The sequence below is a fragment of the Equus quagga genome, chromosome 6 (assembly GCF_021613505.1).
Source record: "Equus quagga isolate Etosha38 chromosome 6, UCLA_HA_Equagga_1.0, whole genome shotgun sequence".
NCBI classification, from domain to species: Eukaryota; Metazoa; Chordata; class Mammalia; order Perissodactyla; family Equidae; genus Equus; species Equus quagga.
Window position 1 is genome coordinate 125,562,096 of NC_060272.1, and position 12,008 is coordinate 125,574,103.

Here is a 12,008-nt window from a genome sequence, read left to right on the forward strand (position 1 = left end):
ATGACTCAAGTTTCAGAGAAACTATTCTAAGCCATCGAAGATTAGCTGCTTCCAGAATAAATAACACAACTCTCTTGGCTTCAACAGATTCTCACTGCTCTGAAGTAATTTTATCAGGAAAAAGAAAAAATGTGAGTTGGTCTCTGAGTAACTAATAAAAATTTATTTACATTTGATTTTCAGTACTAGGATGAGAAGAAACAAAAAAGACATCAATGGCCCCATGGCCGAGTGGTTAAGTTTGCACGCTCCGCTTCGGCGGCCCAGGGTCTTGCCGGTTCAGATCTTGGGCACGGACATGGCCTCGCTCACCAGGCCATGCTGAGGCAGCGTCCCACATGAAACAACTAGAAGGACTCACAACTAAAATATGCAAATGTACAACTATGTACTAGGGGGATTTGGGGAGAAAAAGCAAAAAAAAAAAAGGAAGACTGGCAACAGTTGTTAGCTCAGGTGCCAATCTTTATAAAAAAACAAGACATTAAAAAGATTAGCCCTATTCATCTGCTTGACTTGAATAAATTACAAATTTCAACTTTCTTCCGTTAGCTGGCAATGTCAAAAACCACTGATTTATAGGAAACAATAAATAAGGAAGAAAGTATACGAGGACAAAATCTCTCTGTAAAAAAAAAGAGGAAAACAGTTATCCTATAAAACTTATTTTTTCCACATACAACCCAAAGCTACCCAGTTAACACACCTCCAAAATCTTGCAGCTGAGGCTATATAATAGAGATTACTGAGTTAAAACTATTCAAGACCACAACTTTCTGGTGACATCTGAAATTATACATCACTAAGGCAGAACCACCCCCAATAGCTAAAGGAGTCATCAAATAAAGGATGTATTCTTTACTCTTTTGATCTTGAACCAAATAAATTATTCTGTTTCCCTACCTGTAAAATGGGGGCAAACTGGAACACTCTGAAAATTGATTACTGGTAAAATGCTTATAAGATTCAGGTAAATGTTATATAAAAATTAAGTACTTGATTCATACCTTGTTTTAATTCCAAATTGTCAGCTTGCTTGTTCTCTCTCAGGGATGAAGTAGAATCTATACAGATGTCTTGTCTGAGAAATAAAAATAAATAAAAACAATTTTTAAAACTATAATACAATCAAATAATACTTATTGCTCAGGTAGCTACAATTAAGTTAGACACTTGGAGTGACACTGAATTTTCCTAAGACCCCAGGGTACCACGTAGTGCACTCTGGGAACTCTGAAGCATGTATACAAATGTCAGAAGCAGCAGCTAGAAACTATTGCCAATTTAAGTAGTATATTTCCTTGTAAAATAAAGAGGCAAACCTGGAAGGAATATAGAGGTAGTTTTTTCTCCCTTCCAATACTCTGCAGGGTAGCTGATAGGAGAAATCATCACTCACAGAAAAATCCAATAATTTTTCAAGCTCAACTGTTAAATTTAATGGGCACTTTGGCATTCAAATTATTTTATATTCATCTAATTTCATACTTCAAATACTTTGATGTCTACAGTATGTGGGAATACATATTTTATATGTAATATACAGATGCAATCCAAGTAAATGGATTAAGTGTAAGATCACGCCATAAAAAAGTTTTGATTCACCATGTTCTGCAATAGAGCTGCAAAGTAAGCTAATACTCTTTCTTAGAGGGCATTAAACCATCTAAACATTGATGTTACAAATACTTTTCAGCAAAAGTCAAGAAATTAATTAGTTGCAAATATTCAAAATGACTATTTTCTTTAAAATAAGTATGTATTGCCTTCTGAGAATTTTTATACATGTGCTAAGACTAACATACTAGAAGTATTTAGGAAATTTTCCATTCACAAAATTTTTTCTATCCACTTAACAGTAAATCCCTCAAACAATGAAAGGATAAAGACTCATGATCATTTCTTAAGAAGTACACAATATTCTTGCCAGTCAAGATATCTGGCATTAAATGTGTGTGTTGTATTAAAACTTTACTAATACAAGCACAAACTCAAATAGAGACTACAAAATTATAACATCTGAGAGATTTACAATTGAGATATCTCCATTTTTAATACTTCTTTCTGTCTAATGCCATCTAGTCAGATTTTATTCTTTCACCAGAATGACTGGCAGATCCCAAGGAGGATATCAACAATACTCCTTAGCAATTCAGGGACAGATTAAATACCAACATGCCACATTAAGGGCTTTGCAAGGAATAAAGTTAAAATGTGCTACCTCGAGCCTACAGTCAAATTAGATTTTACCTACTGGGAACATTACTAAGTCTCTTCCTTTAGAAAAATGTTTGTTTGCTCTTACATGTCCTTGAATGGCACTTAATTCTTCTAAACACATACATCTAAACTCACAAAAAACAATGTAACATCACCATAAAAGGACCTCGGGCATATAACACCCTAAAAAGGACACAACATCACCCACGCAATATCATAGCAGAGAATGTATACCCTGTATCAGGAGGAATCCTCAGACAAACACAAAATGGAAGTGAGTAATGTTCTATTAAAAAGAGGGAGGTGAGTTCAGGGCCAATGTTATAAAAGACAAAGAAAGGCTGTGAAAATATTCCAGTTTAAAGGAGGCTACAGAGCCATGACAATGAAATGCTATAATTGACTCGAGGCTGCTGAACGGAAGAAGCAAAAATGTTATAAAGGACATTACTGAGTCAAATGACAAACAGAAATACTGGTGGCAGACTGGATAAAAGTACTGTTATCAATGTTAAACTTACTAAGGTTGAATTTACTGAAGTTGACACTGTACTGTGGTTAGATCAAAACAAATATTGCGATCCTTAGGAAAACACAACGCAGTACTTAGGGGCAAAGTGCCATGATGCATGTAACTTCACTTCCAATGTCTCAGAAACAAATACAAGTGTATATAAAGAAAAAGTGTGCAAATGGGGTAAAATGTTAATAATAGGTAAATCTAGGCAAAACATATATGGATGTTTCTTGTACTATTCTTATTCTTGCAACATTTTAATAAATCTGAAATTATTTCCGAATGAAAATTTTTAATTAATAATAATGCAGTAAAAAGTATAACTTTATTTTCTCTGTGAAAGCCTCTTGGGTCCCCTTCAAATAAAATCAGAGCCCTTTATAACGACTATGTTTATAGAAAAACAATTTCTTTAGTGCCTGAAGTGAACTTTTATAACGTTCTGTTTTATTTTACGTTGGGTTTGATCAGGCTATTGAAGAAAGGTGCCATCACAATTTCAGACAGTGGGGGCAGTACACCACCTGGTGGCTGAAAAGTGGAAAGCCAGGTGCTTTTACATCAGTATTACCTGAAATCAGAAAAAATTCCAGAAAATAGTCTGGAAGTTTAAAACCCATACTAGTTAATTTTTCCAAGAAAGGAAATTTAGTTCCAAGTAGACTTTGACTAAAATTATCATATACATTCAGAGTTCTCTAACATAATTTAAAGATCTTCAACAAAGAGCATGAAAGGCAAAACATCTACAAAAAAGGAAACATCTTAAAGTGTAAGAAAACTACAACAGACTGCATATGATGTGTTTTTATTTCTCGTTTTATGAAAATAAAAAATGTCTAGCCCTAGATGATAAGACATACTCAGAGTTAGGAAAATTTAAAAAATTCCAACTTATACTTAAATGACATTTAAATACTCCTATCAAACAATTAAAAACTATGTAAGAATTTTCTAACAACTGAAGAGAGAAAAATGGGGGTTGGTTTGGGTTAAGAATCTTGCAATGACTTCTGTATTCCTCTCCGTTAAGGGAAAAAAAAAGCCTGTTTTTATTTTTTTAATTCCTTTCTCCCATCTGCAATGTTCCTTCTTAAAACAGCTTAATATACAATGTTGGCCTTGAATTACAAGAGAGCCCTGTACCTGCTATCCCTGGGAATTAAGTTCTCAAACCAGCATCAGTCCAACTTTCCTATACCCCAAATACAGTTCCACTCTGGATCCTTTCTTATAACTCAGTGAATTTGTTTTCCAAATCAAAGTAAAATACACTGGGGGAGATCTGTGGAATTTAGTCAAGAACAACCATACAAGTGAATTACTGAAGGTTTAAAACATATTTCTAAACAGAAAGAAAAAAGTCAATTTCTTGTCCAAATGAAAAATACCAGAAGATATCTCAATAGAAGGAGAAAGAAACAGGACCAAACCGGGTGGATTCTTCCCCTTTTGGCAAAAATCAGCTGACTAAGAATCAGACAAACTGGCATAACAAAAGATATAATCCTCAATTCCCTCCACTCTCCTAGGAGTAAAAATGGAGGCTGAATGAAGCCAGTCTACTTCCTATGAACTTTCTACTACTAAAAATAAGAGACAGGCAAAGAAACCAGAGCAGCCAAAAGAATTCTGAAAAAGAACAACAAAGGTGAAGATGGCACACCATCAGATTTCAAGACTACACAACCACAGGAATCAAGACAGTGGCATTCGAGAAAGAATAAACATGCAGATGAACAGAACAGAAGAGAGGTTAGAAATAGACCCATACATATATGGTCCGTTGATTTTCAGCAGACGTGAAAAGGCAATTCAATGGAAAAATGGTATTTTCTGAACAAACTGTGCTGGTACAACTGGATATCCACATGGATATGATTTTCAATCCATATCCTGCATATACAAATATTAACTCAAAATGAATCACAGACCTAAAATACGTAAACCTATAAAACTTCTAGAAGACAGGAAAAAACCTTTGTGACCTTGGGTTTAGCAAAGATTTCACCAAAAGCATGATTCATAAATAAAAATAACTAAGTTGGATTTCACCAAAATTTAAAACTTCTGCTCTTCTAAAGAGACATCAAGAGAATGAAAGACACGCCATAGACTGGGAGAAAATATTTGCAAGCCACATATCTGAAAAAGGACTTGTATCCAGAATATATAAAGAGCTCTCAAATCACAATAGGAAAACAAAGAACTGAGTTTAAAAAGTAAGTTAAAAAAATTAAGTCCCTTGATCAAGGAAGATATACAGATGGCAAATAAACAATAATAGATGCTTAACATCATTAGTTATTAAGGAAATGCAAATTAAAACCACAATGCGATAACACCTCATATATATTGGAATGACTAAAATCAAAACAGCTCACAAAGGGAACTCTCCCACAAAGGATCAGCGAGGATGCAGACGTGACCCAGCAATCCCACTCCTAGGAGTGAGACCAAGTAAAATGAAAAGCTTATGTTCACACAAAAACCTGTACGTGAATGTTTATAGTGGCTTTACTTGAAATCACCATAAACTGTAAGCTACTCAAATGTCCCGTTATTAGTTTTCTACTGCTGCTGTAACAAATTACCACAAACGTGGTGGTTTAAAACATCAACATAAATGTATTGTGCTGCAGTTCTGTAGGATAGAAGGCTGGTATGGGCTTCACCAGACCAAAGTCAGAGTGTCCGCAGGCTGTGTTTCTTTCCGGAGACTCTAGGGGAGAATTCATTTCCCATTCATTTGGATTGTTGGCAGAATTCAGTTCCCTGGGGTTGTAGGACCAAAGTCCCTATTTTCCTTCTGGCTGGAAGCTGAGCATCACTCCCAGGTTCTAGCCCAGGCCTTCTCCCATCACATCTGTCTAACCTGCTCTTCTGTCTTCCTCTTCCACTCCTAAGAACTCACGTGATTTGACTGGAATAACTGGGACAATCCAGCATAATCTGCCCATCTCCAAGTCCCTAACCTTAACCAAGTCTTCAAAATCCCTTTTGTCATATAAAATAATAGATTCTCAGATTCTGGAGATGAGAGTGTAAACATTTCGGAGGGTCGTTATTCTGCCTACAAGATTACCTCAGTTGGGGAATGAATAAACAAATGATGACACATTTACCCAGTGGGACAGTAAATACTCAGCAATAAAAAGGAAGGAACTACTGATACACATGATGATGTGAACGAGTCTCAAATGCATTATGCTAAGTCAATGAAGCCAGACTCAAAACGCTACATACAGTATTATTCCATCTAGACAACATTCTGAAAAAAATACAAGGAAAGAAATCAGATCAGTGGTTGGGGATGGGAGAAGGAACTGACTACTAAGAGCCATGGAGAGAAATTTTTGGTGTGATGGAATGTTCTACATTGTGATTGTGGTGGTAGATAAATTACCATCCACTTGTCCAAACTCAAAGACCTACAAAGTAAAAAAGATAAATTTTATTGTATCTACATTATATCTTAAATCTTTTTTTTTTTTTTAGTTGGGGTACCAGAAAAGTCTTAGAACAACTTCAGAAATATGAAATGATATAGTCGTCTACTGTAACCTTCAAACACTATGGAATGAGGCAAAGCAATCTTAATTTTTATCATAGGACCTTTCCAAACAGCAAATAAACCCACAGCTCTACTGTGTCCCTCAGCATCCTCTGACAGTAAAATCTAACCCTTATCTCCATTTAGTTTCCCCAAAAAATATAATTCAAAGAATCACAGTTACCATACCCCAGTTTCTTTCTCTGATCCATAATTCTCTAAAGATTCATTGTATAAACTGCCCCCTGTGAGTCCAAGTTTTTCTGAATAGGCAATTCCCTAAATAGGGGGCTCTCTATTCTATCTAAAAGTGGAAAGAAATCAAAATGCTATCTCCTCTTTGTTCTGTTCTTATATTCCTATGATCTCAAGTCCTTTCCCGTTTCTAAACTAGCATGAGATCACTCTGTAAGTGCATTTAAAGGTGCAAACATCCTACTTTGAATGTGGAGTTCTATCTAAGCATTAGGTCATGATGTTGTCAATGATTAGCACTACTTTCTGTGAAAGTGTTCTGAAAAACATATCCTGTTATTTCTGACAAACTTCCCTTATTATGAAGAATAGTCTACTTAAGTATTATAGCCTAATAGCATTTTATAAAGGACAGAAGAACACAGTGGGGTACAGATAACCAATTTATTACCCTTTACCAGCCTAAAAGCACAGTCAGCTCTTTATCATACATGTATGTCTAAGAGAAGCGAGTTTCTTATAGAGAGGCATGTCAATATAACAAACTGATCTCATGTGTGAGAAAAATCCTTCTATGCTTTAAAATATATATACAATCGTTTCCTCAAACTATTTTTTGTAGTAAATGAAAAAACGACACTTGTAAGCAACAAAGTGTTTTTAAAAATGCAGTAACAGTAAAGAACAATAACTAAAAATCACAACAAATTATTTCATTGCTTTCTTTAGGCTTTCATAAAAGGAATGGGGGGAAAATCCCCAATACTCGTCAGTATAAAGCAGAATTTTAGGAATAGTTATTGCTACAGCTTCAGAGTAAAAATTCCAGAGCAAATACAGCAACATCTTCTTCAATGCTCACCATGTGACAGGTACTAGTCTAAGCACTTTACCGCCTTTTTCTCATTAATCGTCCTCACAAGCCTATGGGGTAGGACTAGTATCAGCCCTAGTCTCCAGATGAGGAAACGGAGGCCCAGGAAGGTTAAGGAACTTGCCAAAGGTCAGAGAGACAGCAAGCTGTGGAGTTCTGCTGTTGAAAATAAAGGCAGTTTAACTCTAGAAACTTTGCTCTTTACATTTAGGCAGACTTTCCACTACTTACAAAAAATGGTTGTCCAAGTAGTAATACCTAAAAATTATATGCAGCCATATACATATGGCTATATAGATCTCAAAGTATAAAGTCAGTTTTCACTCAGAATTTGACCTCAAGGATGCAGAGGAAAATCTTATTTGGAAAACTAAGATATGTTATTAAATCATTAAGAAAGAGCTACTATTTTAAAAGTGGCAAATTTCAGTAATAAGAGAGCTGAGCAACAACAAAAGACCAATAATCCTCAAAAAAGGGCCTTGAGAGGGCTGGGAGTGAAGAGGTATGAAAGAACCATTTCTAACTGTATGCTTTTTGCACGATTTTTTACTGTAAGAATTTTAAAAATTTTCTTAACCATGCCTATGTATTTGCCTTTTCATTAAAAAAAAAAAAAGGGAAATAGCCAAGACATGGAAGCAACCTAAGTGTTCATCAACTGATGATTGGCCAAAGAAGATATGGTATACATATATAAATATATATACAATGAAATACTATTCAGTCATAAAAAAGGATAAAATCGTCCCATTCACAACAACATGGATGGACCTTGAGGGTATTATGTTAAGTGAAATAAGCCAGATAAAGAAAGACAACCTCTGTATGACTCCACTCGTATGTGGAAGTTAAACATGTAGACAAAGAGAATAGATTAGCGGCTACCAGGGGAAAGGTAGGGGGTGGGCACAAAGGGTGAAGGGGTGCACCTACAACACGACTGACAAACAATAATGTACAACTGAAATTTCACAAGGTTGTAAACTATCATAATCTCAAAAAGTTAAAAAAAATGGGAGTACAAGTTCACATGTTTGTAACAGAAAACAAAAAAGGGAATAAAAGATAAAAGTAGCTGATAGAAGATAAATATACAGAACAAATTTACTGAATAACAGCAGTCAAATCAAGAACTATAAAAGGAATATTCTAAGTGAATCCTTGATAGTTGTAAAGAGGGATACAGCAAAATGAAAATTAAAAGGGGATCTTAGAGCCCTACCTTAAAACTTATACGAAAATAAATGCCAAATGAAGCAAAGAATTAAACATTAAAAAAAAACAAAAAAAATTAAAAGAAAGGATGAAGAATACTTTTTATAATTTCAGAATAGACAAAGCATTTTCTAAATATAATACAAAACCCAGAAACCATAAAAGATGGATAAAATTAGACTATATAAACATGAAATATTTATGCATGCCAAAAAAAATAAAAGCCATAACAAAGCTGAAAGAAAAGCAACAAGCAAAGGAACAATTGCAACCTATATCACAAACAAAGGATTAAAAAGACCAAAGAGGTCCACCTACATACATACACAATGGGGAAATCAATGACAAAGGGTTCACAGGAAAGAACATTCAAGTAGCTCTGTGACACATGCAAAGATGTTCAATTTCACTCATAATAAGAGAATACAAATTAAATTCCAATGAGATATCACTTGTTACCTATCAGATCAACAAGGATTAAAATTTAGATAACACTTAATTGGCTAAAGTATCTAAAAATGTACTCCATATTTCCGGGAAGGGGTATAAATTGGTTTAAACTCTGTGTAAGTCAATTATGGCAATATCTATTAAAATTTCAAATGCCTAAACATCTGACCCAACAAGTAACTTCTGGGTATTTATGCTACATATAATCACAGAATAAGATCTTAAATAGAGAGATATTCATAATATTTTTAGTAACAAAAGATAGTAAACAACTTAAATGTCCATCAAAAGACTTTGTGCTTTGCTACATCCAACAATGGAATAGTATACAGGTATATATAGGAAGCCTTCTATGTACTAGGTCGAACAAAACTCAAGACATACTATTATACAGAAAAAATTAAATGGATAAAGGTATGGAACTGTTTGCATAGTATGCTACCATCTGTGTGAAAGGAAAAAATATACACACATATATTTATAAATGTATGGAATATCTCTGAGAGGATACACAAGAAACTGGTTTACTGTGGTTGCCTACAGCAAGGGAGAATGGAAAACAGGAAAAAGAGACTTATTTTCACTAAATATTTTTAAAAATTTTGTACTATGTGCATGCATTACCATTCAAATAAATAAGCTGTTAAATAACAGACGCTAGATACATGGCTGTGTGGGAAAATGTCATTTTCTGGAAATTCAAATATAAATAATTAGAATCAAGATATCTGTAATTCACTTTATAATACTTCAAGAAAACAGATGAAGCAAATATGGAAAATTGTAGTAATTGTGAGATCTAGGGAATAGGTATATGGGGGTTTCATTATACTATTCTCTCGACTTAGAACCCTTGACATCTTTCATAATTTAAAAAAACCAAAAACCTAATACACTGAACCCCCCTTTATCTAACTCAGTGAGGTAATGTCGCTTACCAGAAAAACAATTTTATTAAAACAGGGAAACACCTTAAAAACTTACATACATAATTTCAGCATTTTAGGTTAACATCAAATAGAAATGTACCTTTATTCACCAATCTCTGGCTATGAGGCCACGGCCTTAACTTTCACAGGAATCCATGGAAGAGTTCAGTCTCATCTTACTCAGATAAACCATTTCTATTTTTGGTTTGTTGAAATGCAAAAATCTGAGTGCAAAAAAACTAACCCTTTATATTCATACAATGCCCCCCAAACTTTTATTGTTATCCTACAGCTAAATGACAACTTTTTAGCAACTCCACTTTGAGTTTGTCAAGGCATTCGACTGAATTAAGTACTCTTTTCATATTGATACTTCATCCATTTATAAATTTAACTAAGTTACGCAACTAGGATAACTGAATTAGAAACAAACATGAGTGACTGGGTAAGCAAAGAGCTGAAACGCTGGGAGAATTCACAGGCATGTTAGAGAAGAGTCATTAACAACCGGGTTAGCACACTGGAAACATCAGCGAACTTCTTTTCAAATGAAATGGAAAGGGCAATTAATACAATGAATCAGTTAAGTGATTAAGAAAAAGTGATGAGGCAACAGCAGTAAAAAAGAAAAATATCTGCTAACATCTAACCCAGTGCTTGAGCAGCAGGATGAGGCGGTAAACTGACAAACAGAAAAATCATAATAGATACAGTTTAAAAATTAGGTTTCTGTAATACAAAGAACACAAAATTTTCTTCTGTAGAAAACAGTTACAAAACCAGAAAACAATGCTTCCCAAGTCCCTCAGAGTTACCTGCAGGGAAACACAACTGCAGTTCAAATGAAGATCCCCTCTGAGCCCTCTGAGAGGCTCAAGGCCACCACTCTCAGAAACGTTCTAGAGATGCTGGAGAGAGGCCTATCTGCTTAACATTCAAAAGTAACCGGGTCAAGATGTGCTTCAAAGTTATCAAGTTGGAAGCAGTTGGGAGAAGGGGGTTTAAAATAATATGGGAGGGGACACTGTTGGTGACAGGTATGCAAGGATTCACTGTGCAATGAAATTTTCCATAATAGAGTTAAACAAACAAGTAACTGACATAAAACCACCCCTACATTCCAGGGTGGATGAATCACAGGTCAATTTCTGAAGTGTATCATTCCCAGCAACTCAGGTCCTGGGTCTACCTGAGGCCTATTTTTGTACCCACTGACAAAAACGCTTACTTATGTACTGTAGATTTATGCTGCCCATTAACACAATGCTCCAGAACATTGTAAATTTTACTGAAATACTTTATTCCATTGAAGTTTCATAACAGCATTTTATGGAGGATTCTTTCATGCCCAACAAGTTCGGTGTTATTGACACTTACTGTGAGTTTAGCATTTGGCTGAGTATCATCACCCCTTTGAAAGTTACGTATGCATACATATTCAAGGAATATATCTTACTTGAATTGAAGCAAATCAAACTCGGTAATCTAATGACAGCTGAGCTGAACCCACTGGACAGCTCGAATTCATCTTCCCTTTTTAAAGGATGTGAACGTTTTCCCTTATTAAAAACAAAAGGTGGTAAGCAGCTGCATTACGACAGCTCAATCCGAAAACTAACGTAGCTACTAACCTCTGGCTTTTTATTAAACTAATGAACAGCATCAGAGTTCTACCACATACCACTGCTAGGGTTCAGCAACAGAAGAGTGGTCACACACACAATTCTAGTTGTTGCTCTCAATGAGACAACTGAGCGAGTCAAAGGAATATAGTTCAGTATTTTCAAGAATAAACATCTTAATGCAAAGTAGCCTTTTACTCCCCTACATTTATGCACTGTGCTCCTCCTTCATTCTGTTGTCTCTAAAGTACCTACCCAGACTATAAACAGCAGCAAACAGGAAGCTGCTCCTGTTTTGAAGGGTGGAATAATGTGTAGACTATTAAAGAAACAGTTAACTATTACAATGTAGTAAAATCTAGTATATTGTTAAGTAGTAACCAGTATGTTCTAAGTAGTAACTAGTACTAGATGACACCACCTTGCTCTT

At 35.0% G+C, this 12,008-nt stretch overlaps 1 protein-coding gene across 1 annotated transcript in view; it reads right to left on the reverse strand.

The window, feature by feature from the left end:
• CAAP1 (caspase activity and apoptosis inhibitor 1) overlaps window positions 1-12,008 on the reverse strand; it is a 52,072-nt gene that overhangs the window by 20,379 nt on the left and 19,685 nt on the right. The window contains exon 5 of the mRNA XM_046664851.1: window positions 1,008-1,081. Within this exon, the coding sequence (XP_046520807.1) occupies window positions 1,008-1,081 (74 nt within the window). The remainder of the gene's footprint in view (window positions 1-1,007; window positions 1,082-12,008) is intronic.